This window comes from Microchirus variegatus (genome assembly GCF_963457635.1).
Source record: "Microchirus variegatus genome assembly, chromosome: 8".
Classification (NCBI taxonomy): domain Eukaryota; kingdom Metazoa; phylum Chordata; class Actinopteri; order Pleuronectiformes; family Soleidae; genus Microchirus; species Microchirus variegatus.
This window is the reverse complement of record NC_139809.1, coordinates 28,322,092-28,345,365: the sequence shown is the minus strand read 5'-3', so window position 1 is coordinate 28,345,365 and position 23,274 is coordinate 28,322,092. Positions and strand designations below refer to the sequence as shown.

At 40.3% G+C, this 23,274-nt stretch overlaps 1 protein-coding gene across 1 annotated transcript in view; it reads right to left on the bottom strand.

The window, feature by feature from the left end:
- Positions 1–12,143: 12,143 nt before the first annotated feature.
- banp (BTG3 associated nuclear protein) overlaps positions 12,144–23,274 on the bottom strand; it is a 36,431-nt gene continuing 25,300 nt past the window's right edge. The window contains exons 12-13 of the mRNA XM_083894067.1: positions 19,904–20,044; positions 12,144–12,278 (exon numbers count right to left, since the gene is read on the bottom strand). Of these exons, the coding sequence (XP_083750193.1) occupies positions 12,162–12,278; positions 19,904–20,044 (258 nt within the window). The 3' untranslated portion in view covers positions 12,144–12,161. The remainder of the gene's footprint in view (positions 12,279–19,903; positions 20,045–23,274) is intronic.

Sequence of the window (23,274 nt, the reverse complement as noted above, 5' to 3'; positions counted from 1 at the left end):
GCCAATAAAATGATTCCAACAAAATGCGAGCACACGGTGGAACAGCACCTATTAAAGGTGCGTTATGTAATAAATCTAAAGCAACGGACCATAAAATCCTCCTAACATGTCACAGAGACTCAGGAATAATGTTCATATAACATATTGAACTCACCAACAACAACAGTAGAGGCAAAATATTTGCATAAAAAAAAATATTTTGCAGACTGCAAATCATGTTTTGGCATGTGGCATCTGTTATTCCCTTAATTACAGCGCTAAAGCGTCTTCTACACAAAGATTGGGACACCCTTTTAAAAAATCCTAGCTAAAAGCCTGCACCCCATTTCTCGGTCTAAAAAAGAAATCCATGCACTTTTCACAGTTGTTGTTTTTCATTAGAAGTTCTCTCTGAAACTAAGAAAACATGCATGCACAGTGTATCTGAATGGCCATGTAATGTGTTGCAAGTATGGACGCAGAATAATTAAATAGCTGTGTGGCATGTGGATGAAAATCAATCTTTGTAATAAGTTATATCACAATGTATAATAGAATTATAGCAGCATTATGGATGTAGCCTTAGACATTGTGCTTGTAGTATGAAATACAACCGTAAACCTATGCTCCAGGCGTATACACAAATAGGAGTCATGTTTCACTTTATGGAAATTCATAAACACTCAAGAAAGATAATAAAACACGTCTGTCTCTCCTGCACACACACAAACATTGTAGAGTTATGCGTGCTAGCCGGCACACAGAGTGATGCAAAGAATGTTGATAGGTTAATGTGTTAACATAACCAGAACTGGTGGGATGCCGTGTCAGACACTGGTGTTCAACAGTTCCTGTTTTCCTGGGCCGACCTCCTGGTACGGTGACAGCAGAAGAAAACATGCTTTGAGATATCAATCGTTTATGGCTCCAGACAAAGCCTTGTACCACATGCCACATTTGGCAAGATCATATTTATAACCATAGATAAGAGAGGTAAATCAAAACACAGCCTCCCACTCAGACCACTTACACGTCTGCTCAATGAAAAGCTAATTGGAAAAGTTTCCTTTCATCACGCAAGAGATTTCTGGTGTTAACAAATAAAGCAGCCGTTCTCCCATGGAATCGGAGTCGGCCTCCGTCCAATGTGGGCGACCTCTCTCAGTCCCTAATGTCTCTGAAAACAAAGGGCCATTCTGGCACGCAAGAACTTACAAACTGTGAACACAAACACACAGCAAGATGCTGTCATTTCCGTCTCTGACCTATACTGGAAGAAAAATACATGTCTCCCTCAGTGAAGTTATCCTAACCCTCATTCATATTTACACAGACATTCTATAGAGCAGCAGGACTGCTACTAGGCCATGGGCAGGGCCGCCTTAACCTAATGTTAGGCCCCGGGGCTGAGAGGTTTTGGAGGCCCTCCCATCCCCTCGATTTATAGAGTCTCATTTTTAAAAATTGTAATATATAGGTAATCTACAGCCGAATATTCACACTCCTCATTTAACTGTTTATTTGAGTTCCGAGTCCACTGTCCCACTGTCAGCTGCTTGATGAAAGCAATCATGGCTTTTCTGTGCATGTCACAGCTTTCATGTTCCGTTATACCATCATTTGCATGTTTCCAGTCAAAATAACCCCATACTAACGAATGGTGACTTTTTATTATCACCAAAAATGTGCCTGCAAAGCAAAACGCAGTACCTGCTGATGGCGAAATAACAGAGCCGTTTTCTGGACACACGCTCTCCGTTATTGAGTTTTTTTTATTTTAAGCTTTTATTTTGACAAGACTCTTTCTTAATTCTTTCCTTTTCTTTTCTGGGCACCACTCTAGAACGTTTTCCCCGACGATAGCAGGACACACACCCCCAAAACTAGACATTCTGATGGGCCAATGGGGTCATGTGTGTCACTTGGATCAATCAGCAGTCACGTAACGTGTGATTAGAGTGATTGACAGAAAACCTGACCTGTTACAAAACAATTTTCAGCGCATCATGAACCTGAAAATGGGAGGCCCCTAGGTTTCAGCCCAGGTAAGCCCGTGCATTAAAGCGGCCTTGGCCATGGGCTAGGATGAAGAGGGACGCAAAAACCAGGCCTACTTCAATGTATGTTGTAATCATTTTCAAAATTTCAAAAACATGTCACACAGAAATTTATATAACCATAAAAAAACACGCTTAAACAAAGCAGGTCATCTGCATCTACCGCTCATAAATACTTTCTAAAAGGTCACGCCCTCAAATAGGCATGGACTGACAACCTGTTTTCAAATATACCACGATATTCAAACCACTAAACTTTCCTATCATACCTTAGCTAAAATATGAGTTATTTCCAACCTGAGGGAAGAATCATTCAGGTTATAAAACAGACACCCTGCCCCTCCAGGTTGGTGCTAGAGTCAGTCAGCTGTGTGTTCAGACTTTTCCATCGTTATTTTGTCATCATTCTCTAAGAATCTCATACTGATCCATGTCGAGGCTTGAATATTTAGTTGGATCCGCCTTTAGCTCGATTACGGCACGCATTGGCCTTGGCGTCTTGGTTTTGATAAGCTTACAAAATGTCACAACGTTTATTTCCTTCAGGGACTGCATTCAATGTCCACCAAGATTTCAGAGCTCCAGATATGCTTGACTCAGTTTGTTTACACCACCACGATGGCAAAAAATAAAATAAAAATGCTTCCAGAAAAATGAACCGTGCCAGTTTCAAGCTCACCAAGCACTTTAAATCCACAGAGAGTGAGCAACATATTACACAAGCAGACAGACTGAATGTAATGTATCTGACCCTTCTAATGCCCCCATGGTGAGTATGGAAACAGCCATAGTAACCTGAACTCTTCAACTCTCTGATAAACTTTTCCTTCCTCCTACTACAGAAAATGATGACATATTGCAATAACAGCATGTAAAATAAACAAGGCATGTTAATGCACTGGCATTTTGGAATATAATGGAAGCAACATGGTTATTCGATACCTTTAGGTAGTCAGCTGACCTCCTTTTTGAGCACATAACATTGCAGAATCTAGACCTGACGAATCAGAAGACACCCCAGAGTATGTGATATTACTATCGGCTCTGTAGCATCTGCTCTCCCTGACAAGGTCTATCAGAAATACTGAAATCCCCTAATAAAGACAACACAACACAACCAAAACAAAACATTCATTGCTAATAAAAGCACAAAGTCACTTAAACAGACCACAGAGCTCATTGACTACACTCGTCTGGTTCTCACACTTAATACATAACAGGCAAATGTGAGCGTTTATGACTTGGCTCGTAAAAAATATTGACCTCCGTGTCATCTCCCAATCCACTCACACATATTATGTGTTAATACTATTAATATTATTAACACAACACACATGCAAACACTGATATCAGCCGTAATTAAGTGATTAATGTCATGTCTAGTTTGTGAATTAGTCTTTTACATCAGCGGTGATTCCTAAAGTGAGGGTACACGGACCTTGGCAGACGTTTTGTCAGGTCACAGAGGATAAAACACTGGTGTAAATCATTCCATTAAAAGATGGCTGAGTGACTTTTATCTCCCTCAGTTTCAGTGTGTATGATGGCTCACTGGCACACAGTCTTGACACATTTGAACTGAACATTGTTGAGTTATGTTATAATGTTATCAGTTATACACTAAATCTGTAAAGAAAACGTCAAATTGTCAGAAAACGTTGATCGGTGTTTCTCAAACCTGGAAATGGTGATGCTCTCAAATGTCTCATTGCCTGCACAGACCATAGTTATTGATTTCTCCGTTATATGGGGCAAAGAAAACAGAAAATATTTATATTTAAGAAGCTGACAATTCAGAAAGCTTGTTTTAATTATTGAAAACACTCAATTAATTTAGTCGCTGATCAATAATAAATTAATCAAATAATTGTTGGAGCCCTAAATCTATCCATCACTGAAACGGTCTGAATACCGACATGCTTTTCATTGCATTCATCCATATTATGCAAATCAACTTTTTAATCATTTAAATCCTTATATTTGGGACTCTTGAGGCTCTATCAGTCGGCAAAGTGTGATAAAGTATGACTCACTCATGTTTTTGTGGTCCTCCTCAGTCCAAGTTCAGGAAATAAAACACGTTATGTTGACTTCTGCGCTCATTGGGACGTCACAATGCACTAAATTCCTGGAATTGTTGTCTCGCAGAGCTCCGTTTTGTCCGTAATACATGCCAGAGTGCTGGCGAGGACAATGGTATCTGAAAACCGGAGGTCTGCGAAATGTTATATTCTTGGCTCCACAGTGCAGCACAGAGTTCTACACAAACTTCCAGCCTCAGAGGATTTATCTGTCCAGTGGATACATGTTATATATGACGGCAATGTGCCTGCTAGAGCCTGCAAATGATCAATTTTCCAAATGCTAACTGCTGTTAGCTCCCAGTAGCCTCTGTGGCTGCTACTTTTCTTAAAGAGATACTACTAAACAGAGCATTCTGAACGGGGCTGTTTAGACAGGGTGATTGAACTGCTGTGGTGCTTCATCCTTATGGTATTTTGACCAAAGCATGTCACAGACATGTTCATTAGGACAAAGTTGTTGCCAGAGCTGGAGTCGATGGTGCAAAAAGTTAAAGCTTTGGTCGCCACAGAAGAAGGACGAGGTGTAACCCGATGATGTAACTGTGGCGCGCCAGTAGCTGTTGATGCACGGTTGCTTTTGATTACTGCTTCTCATCTATTACTGTAGTAACATTTGGTTCTTGAGGTCGAGGAATGTTGTGGTTTCTCCATTTTTCCAGTGCAGCGAAATGCAGAAGCTGGAGTGGCACTTCATCAAATCATTTGTAAATGTTATCTGTTATTAATTGAAATGTTTTACACTGCACTTATTCACATTTCCTTTTATATTTATATATATATATATCTCTCTATATATATTCATATATATAGAGAGATATATATATATATATATTTTTAGTACACAAAAAAATGCACCTAAGCATGGGATGATGGAAACATAATTCAGCTGCTCAATAACACAAATATCTAAATCAGCCAATGACTTGGAAACAAATCCCTTGCATTTAGGCAAGTAGACATGTTCAAGATGACCTGCTGAACTCCAAAATGAGCATCAGACTGAGGAAAGAAGGCATCGTGGCTGTTAGTTGGACATTATTTCAGCTAATCTAGATTCTAGTGGGTTTTTTTCAAGCACAACCATATCTGGGATAAAGAGAAAATGGTCCAAAAAAGCTGAAAATATCCAGTGAGCGACAGTTCTCTGGGTCTTGTTGATGTCAAGAGAACCAGACAGGTTCAAAACAATAGACAGGCAACAGTAACTCAAGTACCATCACAATCACACAACTAAGTAGCAATCAGTTGTGACATCACAGCCATAAAATCGTAATGAACTCCTCGACTATCGGGATTTGGCCAACATGAATTTACGACTGGAAATTCACAGACAAAAGCGGAAACCAAGCAACCTAATGGTTAATGTTAGCCGTCAATCGCACTGGTGTCCAATCACATCATGCACCATGTTTTATTGTCCATTTCCATCTTAATAGAAAAAGAGTTTACTGACTTAACTGACATCATGTTCTATTAAATTCCTAAAAAATAGTGATTGAGACCATCTTCAGGAAAATGTGACAAAAACCAAGTAGAAACCAAGTAGAGCTGAAACGATTAATCGATTATTAAATTCATCGCCAAATATTTTGATAATCGATTTGAAGTTTTTTTCATGATTAAAACGAGATTTGTGATCGTTTTAGCTTCTTAAATGTGAATATTTTCTTGGTTGCTTTGCTCCACATAACAAAGAAATCATTAAAATTGAATCATTTTTTGTTTGTGGACAAGAACAAGCCATTCGAGTACATCGTCATTTCCAGCTTTGACAAACACTGATCAACGTTTTTTAACATTTTCTGGACCAAGCGATGCATCGGGAAAATAATCGACAGATTAATCGATTACGAAAATAATCGTTAGTTGCAGCTCTAAAACCAAGTAAGACGTAGACTTCTATTCAACATAACTTCTGCAACCAATGGAGTCTTTAGAGTAGTTTATTTATTTGATGTATTGATTCTTCCTTATTGACAAATCAGAAAACTGTCTTTTCTCCTTTTTATAAAACAATCTATGCACAGAGCACATCACATCACACCAGGTGCCACTCTAGCAGCCATTTAATTAAGTGAGTGTATGCTGAAAGGATACTATAAATCAATAATGACATGAATAAATCAATAAATAAACACATAAATCCTGCCCTATGCACTTTTAAATGCAATGCATTAACTAAAACCATGTTTTTTACATCTTCAAATATTCCCCATGTGCGTGTTTAATTGATTGCAGGTGCTTGGTGACGCTCCTGCTTCATACTGAACGTTCAGAGACCGTTGCCATGGCGTCAGCTGTGACACGCAAAACCGACAGTTAATGTCGACATTCTTACAGTAAACTAGTCAAAGAAAGCGTGTTACAGTATTAAGTGAAAGTGAGTCTAACAGACGTAGTCACGCACTCACGTCATCACTTGTCAAAGACTTTCTTCTTCCACGACAGCGACGTGACGCACTTTCTAACGAGCAAAAACAAATGGCAAACAGTCAAACTGCGACTTACCTGGGGCGCTGAAATGAGGAGCACGGAAGTCAAGTGTCCGACCCGACGACACTTTGTTTTTAGGACGCTCGTTGACCAGGAAGCACGTGAAGTTTGTCTTATGGAGTGTGTCCCCCTCCTCTCTCTTAAACACACACACACACCAAGGAGAACCTCCCTCCGTCCACTCACACTTCACTAGTGTCCATCCATCTTTATACCTCACAGCGTGACTATAGTTTCCAGGTGGGCTAACACCCATCATGCACCGCGTCATAGCTAGCATTTGCTGCGCAGCATCCATTTATTTTGACGGGTCAAAACAGGAAATGCCAGGTGTATGTAATCAAATTAAAAATGGCTGACCTCAATGCCGGTCCAACGCTTCATGGGGGGTCTGTGGGGTCTGTCACTGCCCGATCTGCAGTTAGCATGCGCAATGGGACAAGAGGCATGTACTTTCCGTACATTCTATCTTTGAGTCGTATTCGATATTGAATATTATTTTCTACCAATTTGTACAAATATATGTAAAATATATATATATATATATATATATATATATATATATATATATTTCTGTTCATATACCTCTGACATCGCTGCTTTTATACATATATATATATATTCATGTCTATATACATAGATATATATATATATCTATATATATATATATATAGATATATATATATAAAAGCAGCGAAAAACCGACTATGACTATGGGATGTTTTTGAGTAGCCGAAAATATTTTAAGGGAAGCATTAGGATGTTCAGTTTTCTTCCAATAAAAACATTTTGGATTGATTTTTCAGATACTAAAACTTAAGATTCCAAGTCTGTCTCCCATTTGATATTTCACAATCATATTATGATAACAAAATGGGAGATTCCATTCCTGTATTTGGAGAAGGTACAACATCAGTGTTGGTAAACTTAGCAAGAAGAGGTTAGTGGACTTGTGTATCATGTACACAATATGGACAAAAGTATATCGTTGCACATGTCAAGTTTTGAATTCAGGTGTATCAATCTCATCTAGGACAATCTTAACGCTTCAACATACCAAGACATTTTGGACTATGCTGTGCTTCCAACATGACTGTGCCACAGTGCACAAAGCAAGGGCCGTTTCTCAATACCCAAGTATGCCAGTATGTACTTGCTTACTTGGAAAGTACATACTTGAGAAGTACGACTGAAGTACATACTTGCCAAGCACGGGAGTACACGAGCACGATTCTTCAATTGGAACAGCAGCGTACTTCCTTGTTCTACTGTTTGAATGGCGGGTGGCGCGAAGCACTTAAGCCTCATTACCGCCACCTACAGTGTTGATGAATGAACATATAAAATACTTTTAATAAATACATATATTGTTGTTATTTTCACATTTTAAATATTGTATACACTATAAAATAGTGTCCATTAAATGTAAATACATATACAATGACAGTGGGACTTTAATATAAATCTAAAATTCAAAGTTACAATAAATTGAACATTAATATTATACAAAAGTTCACACTGTCAGGTCAAAACGTTTGCATTAAAAACAAAACAACATGTCAACAACAAATCTATCGACTCATATTATTAAAGTCCTGTGTGTGTATATGAATACGTCATTGCAGGCCCTATATTAGTGTAATGGTACTTCTGCAGCTTTGTTTAACACAGAATACTTGACTCAAGAAGGGAAAAGTGAAGCCTCATTACTGACGTCCAGAAGAATGAAAGAATCAATAAATAAATATGCTTATTATTGCATTTTATATCTAATAAGTTGATTAAACCCAGCATCAGTGAAGGATTTGTTGTGCTTGCTCGACTCTAGTTAAAAGGCTCTGAAGATGACGATGACTGACACTTTATCAGGGAATTAAAATAAAAAAAAAATAAAAAAAAACAGTTTGTTGAAAATGTAACTGGGGATGAAAGCACACATGTACAGCTCTATAAACGCCTGATTTCTTCATACACATGGAAACTGTGTTCTTATACTCTGAAGTACATTTCCAAATCACAAATAAAAACAGGTGTAAGAGGAACAAAATCGCACAAATCACAAAGCTCCGTCTTCACTCCCCGATTTCTACATAAAGACAGTCAATCTTCTCGGAACAGCATAGTCTCATTTTATTGTACTGTTTCAGAATGAAAAATTCCATCGTCTTGTGCTCCTTTAGATAGATTTATATATTCTCGTAACAAAAACGCGGGTGACCTTTTGATACAGTCTACTAATAAATGATATAACATATAATAATAATAAATATACTGTGACAAAGATGTTAAGCTGCATCATACATCAAATTGCCGACTACCGACTTGCTGTTCAGGGTCTCTGCAGGTTTCAACAAGTCAAATTTAAGACTTTTTAAGACTTTTTGGCACGTTTTTAAGACCATAATGAATAAAATTTAAGACCAAATTTAAGAAGTACAAAAGACATAAATCGTTCGGCTTAGCTGTGGGCTTTCATTAAGTTTTATCCGCTGCTATGCTAAGCTTTAAAGGTGAAGTAAGTAGTTTATAGTGCCATCTAGAGGAGAGGCTGAAACTTACAACAAAGAACTGCTCCTCTGCTCACCCCCTCCCTTCCCTGAGCGCTACGGTATCCTCAGCCGGTCAAATGTCGTCCTCGTCGTCTTTCTCCGTGTCGGCAGATGAGGTTCGTGAGGCGAGGGAGAGGGCGAGCTACTGCGGCCGTAGCAGACAAAGTGGAGAGAGTGGAGGCGGGACTTCCGCTACAAGTAAAGAGACGCTTGATTTGTTCTCTCGCGTTTGTCCTTACAGGCTCCCGTAGAAACATGGCGTCGTGGCAATGCAGTAGCGGCCCGCGACCATTGGATTTTGGGTCATATAAACCCATAAATACTACACAGTGACCCTTTAACAGACCGCGCACAGCACGCTAGCTAGCGGTGCTCAATAAATTGTCGCCGGGCAGCACAGGGATGGCCTACTTTAGTTCCGCGTTGTAGTTATTGTTGTTATCGCATCCTCAAAAATAGAAACATTTCAACGCGAGACTGAAGTTTATGCACGGTTTTAAATATAGGTAACGTTAATAGATTTTTAAGACCTTTTCAAAATTATATTTAAGACCTTTTATGAAATTTTAGGGAGAATTTAAGACATTTTAAGGCCTTAAATTCAAGTTATTGGATTTAAGACTTTTTAAGACGTGTTCCCATGCAGCTGAACATGGACACAACATTCATATTCAGTTGGGGGTGTATTTTTTATCTGTAAAGTGTGACGTGTGGTGTTTGTGCTTTTCATGTGTCCACTGGTTGTCGGGAGTTTTGTTCTCCAATGATCAAGAAAAGCTGATTTACGTTCACGGAGAAAGACGGTTTGGATGATTTAGCTTCAACAAATATGTATTAATTCATCTTTTAAACACCCCCAAGATGACTCCTCCAATCTTGTGAAATGTTTGGAGCTGCAGGGGGGGGGAGTATCTGCCGCTGGCGTCAAAGCCAGGTACATAACAGAGGTTGGTGTTTGCATGTCAAATCAGATGCCAGTGGAGCTGAACGTCACTGAGGGAGAACACAGGGAGCCAAAGATTCACTGCCTGGTCTCTGGCCATCACTCTACTCCCCCCCTTGCTCAAACACACGGTGTACTTCCAAACAATCGGAGTTCTCCATCTATCACGCATTTCTGTTTTCAGCAGGTTATCTATAGAGGCAGCCTGTCGTTATGGTTACCAGTCCAGCCCCTGGATGGAGCCCAGGGTTGTAAAAGTGAAAAGCAAGACAGTTATGAGCTGGGTCTGTTTCCTTCCAAGACCATGATTTAATAGAGCAGTCACTGGTTGCTGAACTACATCAGGATTATTTCAAAGGGATGAACCCACTGGTCTATCCCATGAAATTGTAGCCTGGCTTAGCATACAATTTTAAAGGGGAGTAAATGGACTTTAGCACAGCTTCCAGAGAGAGGAAAACAAAAGCTGAGAGAGAGTCAGAGAGGGGGAACGGACAAGATGAAGAGGCAGTTTAAGTGGGGGTCACAGACAGCAATATCAGACCGAAAGGAAACACGAAGAAGCAGCCAAGTCCGTGGATGTTGTTTTATCAAGTTCATTGTGTCGCCTGGTTCTGTCCAGAACTTCTAAAATACACCATTACATCACAGCGAGCATGGGAAACTTCCCCAAAAACCGACATGGAGTGTCTCGCTTATCTCTTTTCTCCATAAGTGCAGAAATATTCATCATCGGAGGATCATCGCTCCAGCGTAACATAACTAAACATTCTCTGAAAAGCTAATTACAGTTCAGAAACTGTTCAAATGCAGCCGATATATTAATTATGATTTTATGACAACAAATCCCAAGACCACAGCCTATTGTTGTCCTCTAGCTTGTCGAGATTGCCGTCAGCACAGTAGCCTAATCTTATGGTCGTCGAATTTGACATGATACATATTTACTTGAGAAATAGTCAATTTGCTCAACATGAAACAAGACCTCAAAACCAAACAATTATTCCATGCTTTCCTCAACTGTCTATTTGTAGCAGATGAAAGCAAAAAAATCCTTTCTAAGAAATCTTTGAAGCCACTTTGATGAGCATGGCTGATGGACATGAAGAGAAATACAGAAAGAAAAACACACTTTTATGGCAACCACACACATATTTTATTCACTTGAATGTATCTTTCACAGAGACAAAAGGGAGGGGAGGGGGGGGGGGATAAACAACTTCAAGGTTCCACCACTGGCACCATTTCTCTGTTCTGTGTCATGGTTTTCTACCTCTGAAATGAAAGCTCCCCCAAAATTATAGCATATTACAATTAGGTAAATGGAACAAAGCTGTGTGGTCGAAGTAACATGAAAACAAGCTGAACAAAGTTAAAGGAGGAGAGGTTCACGGCCAGGAGACAGATCGTGTGCTAATTTATGGAGAGCGACAGGGAACCAGATTAATCACAAACAATAGTAGCTGTCCTCAGTAGTTAATACGTGTTCCACTGCAGACACCTGCGGCAACAAAAATGATGAGAAAAGAAGCACAGCACTGGTTGTTTGACTAGAGATTCAGAGGCTTTCAGTGTTAGCCAAGTAGCTTAAGTCCAAATAACCCAACTCCACGATTTTCTATAGTTGACGTAAACAAACGTGTGCTGATTAAGTAACGGGGCTGACGATCTCCTGCCTGGATAGACCATAATCCCATGGTGTGTACTGTTGTGTTCCAAGTCCATTCTGGTGATGAAAGCACCAAAAAGAACAAAGTGGATTTTTGGAGTATTGTAGTCTTTTCAAGTCTTTTCTTTGTGAATATCTCCATGTTGCAACATCTGTTTGGCAATGAGCTGAGCAATTGCAGATGAAAACCAAACAAAAAAACAAAACTGCAAAAAAAAAAAAAAGTGCTTCTTCCAGACAATTTAGCAATGACCTTCAGTGTTTGCTTGGGGAAAAAAAGTTCTGACGTGACTTCTCAGACTGTTGAAAGTTGTTGACCTCTGATGTTGGCGTCAGCCTCACCATGCTGGAAGGGGGGGGGGAGTTCTGGGTCTGAGCTGTGGTCTCTCAGGTGGCCACGGAGGTGACAATCTGGACCACCTCACCGTTCTCGCCCTGGATGGTGCCCTGGATGGCCTCTTTCACCTCTATGTCCGAATGCAGGGCTGGAGCCAGCTCAGCAGCCTGGGAAACATGAAAAAGAGAAGACAATGAGATCTCACTCAAAACACACAAAATGCTTTGTTTTAAGTGCTAATCCAATAATCTATAACCAATAATCTATAATATATATTCCCAGGTGAAATGTGATAGTTAGAGAATAAGGCCATATCCACACGGAAATGTAAACAACCTTTTTCTTTGCCGTGATCACAACATTGCTTCAGTTAATGTCTCCACCCACATAGAATCCCCCCAAAAATGACTCAACACACTGTAGTACATATGCCAGGCCTGTACACGGCGCTGTAACGCTATACTAACAATGGAGAAGAAGACGACTCTGCACACATTACAATGTATATAAGCACAGAAATGGAGACAGGATGACCTAAGTCAAGGGAAAGAAAGTGGAATAAAGAAAGAAAATCATAAAGCAAACAGACCAAACAGTGAAAAAAAAAGTTCACAGGAAATGTTTAATTATTACTAGTATGTGTTATTGTAAGACATTTATTAACAATAGTTTTACACCAACTATAGAGTCTTACAAAAAAACACTTGAAATAAATAAATAATATCAATTTCTTTCATGTCTCACAGCACTTTGACATGAAAACCTCCACCTCCCTGGGTTTATCTTATGTTTTAGAGTGCCATACGCTTATTAGGAGCAATTTAAGATTACAAAAGAAAAGTGTAAAAATGCAAGTATAGTATATATAGTAGTATCTCTTTAGGTCCACCTTAAAAAAGCATTAGCATGTGGAAAAGTGATCATTTTCAGGCTCTAGCCGGTGTATCCACTGGACAGATAAATCCTCTGAGGCTGGAAGTTTGTGTAGGACTCTGTGCTGCACTGTGGAGCCAAGAATAGGACTTTTCGTGGACTTCCGGTTTTCGGATGCTGGAGCTCCGTGAGACAACAATTCTAGGAATTTAGTTGAGTCTCTCCATTGTCTTCGGCTGCACAAAATATTTTTTGAAGTGTCCGTCACTCTGTCAAGGGACAACGGAAACGGCAAGGGCTGCGATTGGTCCTCAGGACAGGCCGAGATAACGCTGCTCTGTGCCGGCCACTGTGCGCACAGAGCGTCCACAGAAGCGGAGCTGATCACCTCCGACAAGGTCGCTGCCAAACTATAAATACGTCATATCTTGATACACAAACCACATGTTTAGACTAAATGGCGAATTTCCCGACTCAAATTATCTTTATTAACTGCGTTCTGGGACACAGAAAAGTGAGAAACGGCCACCGTTTCAATGTTATTCAGCTGCAACAACAACAGTCTTTCTCTCTCGGACGCCATTGCTCACCGTAGCAAGTAGCATAACCTTGCGTAGTGACCCCTACTGATCGGGTGGGAAATTGCAGTGCGTATCCGGCAACACAAAGGAGAAATATGAAGGCTCGAGTGGTCTTCCTGATTACGCAGTCAGATAACACATTACGAAGTATACTGTGGCCTTGCATCATCTTTTTTCACATTTTCCCGACTCATAGGACCTCCAGAATCCCAAATATAAGGGTTTAAATAATTAAAAAGTTGATTTTGCACTATATGGGACCTTTAAATTAGACTGATGTATTTTCAAATGCGGTAAAGGATTAGGATTAGGTCATACCAATTCTACCATGGAGTTTGGAGAGGAGAGTCTATTCTAGGGTGAGTGGAGAGTGGAGTGGGAGCAAAATGCTGAGGAGCAGCAGCACTCTGACAGCTCCAAGTGGAGTCCTCAGGTCAAGTTATTTTCTTTTACACTAAACAAAATGTTTTTACACACGTTATGGTTTGCTGCTTGTACTGAAAGTCAAGCACCGGCTGACAGGTGTGTGTAAAAGCACCTGCACACTGAAGACACCACTGATTTTCTTCCCTTTATTTTAAAAAAAGGACAAACACCTGCAGGAATGGGAGGTATTAATACCAAGACTGGGGTATGATATCTTTTCTTTTTGCGCAGCACTAAAACACATTGATTAATCCCAGGTTTTCCTCAAACATTCGTACTGTATACACGTTTTAAGCACAGGCTTTTGCAAAGCCATGCGTGTGTTGTATGAACAACCCGTTTGTGAATGAGGCCCCATGAATGGACCAAAGACAAGAGGATCAGAGGAATGACAGGAGAGATCAGAGAGGAGATATATCGGAAAAAGAATGATGAAGGTGGTGAAAGGAATGAGAAAAGCAGCAGAGTGATAGTCGGATGACGAGACATGAGCTATTTGTATGTTAATGCTCTTCGACTATCTCTATAGCCGGTGTCAGACAGAGCGAGGTATTGTGCGCATAAAAACCTCTTAAAACCAAGAGAGGTTCATGACTCAGTCCTGGATGATGACCATGAAGAGTGACTCATTCCTTCCTCAATATGGACGCCAAAAGTTCCTTTAAACACACCTGCAGCATTTAATCCTCGCTGCAAGTCCAGCATGCTGTCACTTGACAACAGCCTGGCCTGGAGCACAGCTGCATCACACACACAATGGAGCAACAGGCCAACACACTCACCGAACATGTTCAACTGTCATAACATTCAGGCATTTCTCAGAGAAGTGTGCTTAAACATGGCTGTTGGCAACCTACAGTAACACACATTAGCCCCGAGCGGAGTCAAAATTCAATCACATATTTTTACCAGCTTGCAAAAATATTGCAGTGCATTGCTCTCAACATCATCTCCTTTGTGTAATGGAAACTTAAATGAGAGGGGGGGGGGGGAGGGAATGAACAGATAAATAAATACAAAAGCTTTAAGTAATTTTTCAAGAACTTCAGTGAACACTTCCATGTGTCTGGAAACAGATGAGAGCAGTTCCCTTGATTCAACACTTTTGGAGGGGGGTGGCGACAGCACTGACCTTCCTCTGAACTTTGAATATACAGTAATGTTTACACTCTGGAACATCAAAAACTAACTGTGACCATATTTCACTGTGTGCCAGGTCAGAAAATCCACGTTTGTTCCAACACTGGCCAGTTGACCCAATGATGGTGTTTCTATACTGCTGGTCAATGCTATTCCTTTCTGTACTCGTCTTTTAATACATAACACACTCAGCATTCTGTCGTGCAATCTTTTACGTAGTTTGTATAAAGTCAAGTGGACGTTGACTTTGTCGGTTAAATTTACAATAGGTAGTAGGGTCATTAGAAAAGTAATTGATCGGTGAGTCTCGTCCCAAGGTCATTAAGTACAAACGTTATGTGATTGCGAATCTCCGTCCTGAGCCGCTCCCACCAGATGGTCACCAGAAGATACACTCCTGCTCCTTGATCTAGGGCCATCTCTCCATCTCTGAAACTCTTCACTGATATTGATTCATTTTGTATATAGTTATTTGTCTCATCTTCTTTCAGATCACTTATTATGGAATTAGTGCTCAATACAAGGTTCGTACACTTTTTTAGCAATAGTTTTCCATGACTTTTCCATAACCTTTCGTTGACTTTCCAAGACCGAAAATCGGTGCCATCCCACAGTCCTACATGAACGTCCATTTGTTTTGACTGTGAATCTTTGTTACGACTTTCGACAAATGAAAAAACACATGCAGTTTGTTGCGACACGTCTTTCATTATCAGCCTTTTGCCCGTCCGTGGTCTGCGTCTTTCAGTAGCCAAAGTTTAAAGCTCTCCTTAAAAAGCCACTCTGTTGTAACTTTTAGTAAGTAATGGTCAAAAGAGAGGAGGAAGTGGTTGTATTCTGTAAGGGCTTTTTTTGTTGTTCACGTTTTGGTTCACGCCTGCAGTATACACTTGCAACCACTGTGTGGCATGTGAATTGTTGTCCCCTATAGCGTCTCCTTTTTTTTTTTTTTTTTACCTCCGAGTAAGAACGCCCCCGGAAGTGTGTTGCCTTGTGTTTTTAGCTTCTCTGTTAGCTTTTGTGTGTTAGCCGGCGAATGATCGTCTCCGTACGCCTTATTTGCATTGACGCAGTTAAATCACACTTGAAACTACACTTTCTTGGCATTTTGTCATTGAATAGAGCTCAAAACCCATGTGAGGACTGGAGGGTCGCTAAGCACGGCGCCAGTGATCTGCCTGTTTCCGTTTGACACTTCCGTGTCAATTTAAATTTTAAATCGCACATTACATCATTTTATTTATGTTTTACGCATACAAAATATTATCCGTGCAATATTTCCATGACTTTTCCAAAACTTTACAGGAAATTTTGTTTTTCATTAACTTTTTTAATGGACCTAGAAAATGCATTTTCAATTTCCAAAACTTTTCCAGGTTTTTCATGACCGTACGAACCCTGTCAATAATGCCAAAAATATACTGCCTTCTCCTTCTAATGTTGTAAGGCCTTCAAAACATGAAATTAAATGTCTACATGAAACCTGTTCAGGGTGTACCCGCCTTTCTCCCCATGTCAGCTGGGATTAGCACCAGCAGCCCTGGGACCTTCATGTGGAGGACTAAAGCAGTACATGATGAATAAATGAATGAATATTAATTGTTATCTTGAGAGTGTATACATACACCAGCCTACTTTCTTGGCATATGAACACCTTACGTTACTCTGGGTCTGAGATTTGCCAGTTTAAAGAAATAATTCAGGTTTTTTTGAAGTGTGAATGATATATTTTGCCAAGCATGCTGCCATTTCCATGAGCCAGCCGAGGGTGCTCGCTCTCACTGATAACATAGCTGCCAGCAAGGAAAAAGGGAGGAATAATGGATTTTAGCCACTTAACACACGGCTCTCCCACTAAAATTTACTCTTGCTTATGTCTGCAATATCTTCAAAATATGTTTGCAGCTTTATCTCATAATTTTACAGGCTTTTCTGGCTGAAAACTGAAGTTTGTAAACTGCTCGCTGTCTTGATTCAAAGTCCATAATAGCAGATAATCTGTGTTTTTGGTCCGCAAGGACACAGGATTGGCTACTGCAACAGTCGTCTACTGCAGCAATGTTGGATATGGTTGGTTAACCCAACTAGGATTTCAAACACAGAAATCACAAGAAGACACACTTTAACATACTGATGGAGGCAGCAGTGAATCAACAATTCTGGTATGCTGTAATGCAAAAACCGCTGATTTTCTCTATGGACTTTGGTGCAGGGAGAAAGCTATTTACAAACGTTAATTTCCTGTTTGAAAAGGTTCTCTGAAGGTGGGAAAAAGCGTTGAACATATTCTTAGGATAACCTAGAATTAAGTAGGCATTATGTTTTATGTGCCTGAAATCTATTTTTCCTGACAGCCATGTTATCACCCACAGTGAGTGTCCAGGTACAGAGAAACCTGTGCTCATCAGGTGTTAATACCTCATACAACCACATTTCAAAAAGCCTGGACTATCTCTTTATATTGCGCTTGATGAACAGACACCACATTGTGAACAGACGGTTTCATCCTGTCCCAGACTTTATCCAAACACTCTTACTGAACCCAAACTCCATCAAGCAAAAAAAAAAAGCTGATGACTGATCCGACCTCTGTCAACTTTGTTGATTTTTGTCAAGATCTGTGTGGAAAAGCGAGCTCATTTTAGGCATGAAAATCAACTTAAATCAGTTGAGTAAACAAACAGTTTGATTGCCGAGTTTGAGTTTGAGCAATCCAAGTAACGTGACCGAAGAATACAGTGCACGGGGTGGCAATAATTGTTCATGCACATGAATGCACAAATAAATAAGGTTACAGGGTTTATCAGTTTGTGTATGATCTACACCCAAAAGGCATAATTAAAATAGTTTGCTTTAACAACCCCCATGCTCAGCTGGGCCAGGATCCAATTACCTAGACGACTAAAGACAACAAATGAACAACAAGACACAATCTTACCGAGAAGACAAACTCTCAAGGAAATCCCAAAACCTTACGTGTGTCTTGTCAGAACATTTGTTCTCCGCATGTCTTACGGGGAGACGAATATAACCAATCACATGAACAACGTCTGGAAGAAGATCATATCTCCATAAGACTGGCATTTTACAGTCATACACCGTTTTAAGTTCTCCCCGTTTACATCATAACAACACAACAAAAGACTTGCCTCACATCAGGTCTAGCGGGTTCCCATTTTTTAACATGTGATTTGAGGGAAAGACGCCATAAAGAGAAAATGTTATTCAACATATTTGAGGAAAAACAAAGGCAGCGAGACCAAAGAAAAAGTGCTGTTCTTTTATTTTCCTCGCAGAGTTAAAGTGACCACTTCAAAGGCTGTTGTGCCATATGCACCATCCTGTTTCCACATGTGGCTCGGGCTCAACGCACTCATTCATCAAGAGATTTTAGGCATATCTACTAATGACTACTCTTCTCCTTTTAGCACTCCATCCATTTCACTCAACTAGGTTAAATTACTGTTTGTCCAAACACCTGTCATAATGACTGAAAGCTAAGTGCTTTTTATTCAAGAAACAATTATGACAGCAGGGGGAAAAGGCAGGCTCATTGTTACCGTAAGTAGTTTGCCTCAATTGCCGAAATTACATTGTTTCTACTTCAACATTATAGTAATTATGAATTGAATATTTCAAGATTTATTCCAACTCAAGCTAATCAAACAATTATAGTACAAAGGAAAGCAGGTGTCAACACCAACAACCAGACTCGTTGGCTCCTAGTCAGCTTCTGAATTCTTCAAAGAGAAAAACTAGTACAAGACGATAAAAAGGTAAGTATGAATACCTAAGACTGAAGTCACCACAGAAAACATGGATTATGTGTAATAACTTAAGTGGATGGAGCTGAAATATTCAGTATAATTTCAATTGTTGGCCATGTCTTTTAAAGAACATGCATTTTTCAGAAAGATTTTTACTTGCGTGGCATGTTTTAGATTCAAAATCTGTTTTTAACGGGGTTTGACACAAACACAATGAACCACTGTTCTGACTGGATAGCTCGATGGTGTTGAAAAATAGGCAGACAGTCAATGAGGTGACTCGCTGTGGAAGCATTTCAGCGCTTATATGAGCATGAAATTGGACTTGTCGAGTCATTGGGCCTAACAAGTAGCAAATGTGTTAAAAAAAAAAAAATCTGGTTCATTAAATACGTTTAAAAAGAACAAGGTTGGGTACTTAATTTTAGGTGATTACAACAAGCTCCATGGGACACAACAACAAGAAACATCCCTTCTCAGCTACTGGCTGAGAGGCAGAGTCTTGTTGAAAAGTCTTGCCAAGTTTAATAAAATCCTTTTTGGATTGCCTGTCAGTTTGCTAATGACTTGAAATGATGTGGTTGCTGGTTGTTTGTTTGAAGTGACGGTGTTTTACATTAGCTGCAAAGGTAATTTTGTGGCTTTGACTGGTATCTTCAGCAGGAACAGCAACTGAGGCTCATTAGTGACAGATTACATTCCAGATGAACAAAAGACGCAATTAGTCAGGAATCAAACCAGAATATTGGTAACTGATGGAAATTAAACCAAAAGCAAAAAATCATCCAGAAGACGTTTGACAGACAAGACGCCCCAACATCAGAGCACAAAGCAAAATACACAAAATCATGGTACTTGGCTGAGCAATCTGCACACATTATTGGCATTGCACATGAACGAGGCAATGTGCATTAGACTACGGAAGCTGAGAACAGCGTCGCATACTGTATATAGACGGGTAAAAAAAAACTAAATTGTAAAGATGTGTGTGCCTGCGTGTTTTACCTGTACTGCAGCGGTGTGATCTGTGACCGGGGCTAGTTGGACATACTGCACTTGGATGTCAGGGGGAAGAGTGGAGCCCTCTACTGCCGTGGCCCCTCCATCAGCTGATGCCACCGCTATCAGCTGAGCTCCACGTAGCACCTAGAACACACAAGGAGGAAGACAATTGTTACTTACCATTATTAGGATTTTCCATCCAGTTTTAATATCATGATAAGTAAATCATCCTGCTCTCATTTTTATTCAAATTAAATAGATCTGAAAGACGCCACCATCATCAGCTCTGTCCAGTTTAGAAAAAAACAACACTCTTGTTGACTCTGTGATGATCTACAGCACAAACCACTCAACATAAGAACTAAACAAAAACAGCAGAGAGCCTCATTCGTGTGCTCTGTAATGTTTTTTATGTTCTTTTATAGATTACATATATAGATTACCGCCACTTCATCCCCTCTGTTTATGCATTGCGCTGTGGAGAAACTTTATGGTCCATTCTATTCAATTATCTTTTTACAAGAGTGTTTTTCCCTGGATTTCATAACTTGATATGTTAGATAGCATGTGTTATTATTTGGTTTCACTTCATTATGTAGGGGGAAAAAAAAGAAAGGAACTGGCAGAGAATGGTTAGTGAGACATTGCAGGGGTATCGTAATCTCCCACAGTGTTGAAAGTCAGCCAGGCAATATAATTATATAATTACAGAGCAGTGCAGTGCAGCTGGAGTGTTGCTGGGTATTCCTATAGTTTGTTGAGCCTATTCCTATATATAGACAATAACCACAAACTCAAAGAGGATTCCATGTCCTGTATGTGCACTTTGTAAGGTCACTCAAACACACACGCTCTGGGATTAGCAGAGCACTGCTGTTAATTTGGACAGCGTAACTCCCATGTGACAACAGACGTACAAATTAGCATACAATCATCCTGTCAACAAAAACACAGAGAAAGATGGATGAAGTGGAACGTTCTTTCAGCTTTGTGCCTGTGAATATTCATTTTAATCAGACAAGGGTCAGAGACCACACACTACCCTCTAGTGTGGCCCAAAGCTTTCAAACGTCAAGTTTCTCAGAGGGGGGGGGGGGGGGGAATCACTGGTTTGAAATAAAGGGCATTCCCACGTGAGCCAAGAGCATGGTCTCATTTATGATTTTTTTCATGGTCTAGAAATGAACACAGGCCTCGTCAGCGTTTTTGGCTGGCGCGTTTCATTTGTACGTTTGTCCCTGTATAATTTCTCCGCAATGTTGTGCGAGATCTCCGGCGTGCAGACTTCCTCCAGCTGCACTTGGTGTTGAGACTGGCTGGGACATGGTGAACACACATTAAAAAATTTAAGGGAGAATGTGCAAGCCCACAGAAAAACCTAAACCTCGCAAAAACCTCAATTACAGATGTTGTTTGTTGCCCCCTAACCCTACCAATCCAAAAGTCCCGCAGAGTCCCTCAAAAACCCTGAGTCCAACCTTTGCTTTGATGTTCAGAGTTAAGTGATGGGTCCAAAAGGTTCAGTTAACTCCCATGGTATCCACTGGCTTGCCTCGTCATCTACCAGACTTAATCATTTTCACCACAAAAGTTGCCACATCTTCACCATAATGCACTGGGCCCGACTGGCCCGATGGAAGCTATTAGCACACTAATTACAGGTCTGTCTGACTCACCCTATCAGACAACCAGGACACTTCAAAGACCTGGAGCAAGGGTGAGTGAGTTAGACTCTTAATAATCCAGAAGACTATGAGGGGTGGGTCAAATGAATCAGTGTCTGATGACCAATCAAACATTACTCATCAATAAGACGATTAGCCTGGAGGGTTTGTGAAAGCAGTAATGAGACAGTTACGAGAAACATTTTAAAATTGTGGGAAATGTGTGCAATTGCTTTCCGACAGAGCATTAGAACCAGAGATCGATGACACATCAGTGCCTGAAAGCTGAAATTGAAGTCTGAGGTAGCGGCCAGTTAGTTTAGTCAAGCATAAAACTTGAAAGCAGGTGCAAGGAGTAGCTTGACTGGTAAAAATAAGAACACCTAACTTCTCTACAGCCATGGTTCTCAGACTGTGGTACGTGTATCTCCAGTGGTAAGCAAACTTCCTCTGGTGGTACTTGGAGGTAAATCAGAAATACTGTGCTACTGTATATATCAGAGTATGTGACCAGTACTTCCTCCAGGACTGGAGCACAGACTCTGCCTGAGTTTGTGAAGCTCGTCGGCGGTCGCAATCAGCACTACTGTCCCTTAATACACCAAACTGTTAAATATTGAGATTTTAGATATTTCCCTGGTAATTGCTGGAGATTAACCAACATTTTTAGGATTGTTGTCTTTTAAACTGATCTACAATTCAACATTGTTCGGCTCGATCAGTCCACAGTAGGGCTGCAAAGTCAAAGTCGACACGTTCTGGCTCGACCAAAATTGTGATTGGTCGACGTATTTTTTTTATTATTATTTTTATTTTTTTTTATGGTGAATTTCATTAGGAGGAAAGTACCACGTGCTAATAGGAATGGTTTAGAGCACCCGTGTTTCACAGGTAACAGCGTTTTCAGAGAACACCCCCCTTGTTTTCCACTATTTTGGTTTAGTCCAGCCCAGTGGGGCTCAGACAGATTAGCGTTGCCATTAATTAGATACGTGAATTTTGAGCTTTTCATTTGAGGCTACAGTCAGTCCTCCTGTCACATCCATGTCAAAGACATCAGCAGTGTGGCAGCATTTTTCAAAAGTAGATGACGGTAAAAAAAAAAGTGGAACACAAAGTTTGCAAGCAACAGTTTGCTTTTCACAGCTCTACTACAAACATGGCATATCATTTAAAAACGCTAAGCTAAGGTTGCTCAGTCTGTTTTGAGTATGAACATATCAGAATTATTAACATCCAGGTCATTGCAGTGCCAGGTCAGACATGTTATAGAGAAGACGGAAAAACTAAAGTGTTTCTTCATGGTAAGCATCCATAGATGTTTTCTTATCTCCATCTTCCACCACAGTCCTTTCTGCGTAATGCTTTTCCCTCTGCAGTCGCGTGCCCACGGTGCGTGTGTGTGCATGCGTGTGAACATCAGCATGCTGCTTAGTCTGTGCTGTCCAACTAACCTATCTAAATGTACAATTACAAGGGTTGAAGGGATGCTGTGGTTTAGACTTGAGTTTGTAAACAATTGTCTCACACAATTAGATTCTCAACCTCCTTTTGAGAAAACGTTGCATTCTCAGCTGTGAGCAGAAGCACACAGAGGCTCACAAAAGCATTTACAAAGTTGGACCAGTGTGTGAGATCTCTGCAGCGATTACACAGGAACTTCTCGGGGCTCACATCCTGTCCCACGACTTGCTTTGTCAGAACAACTTG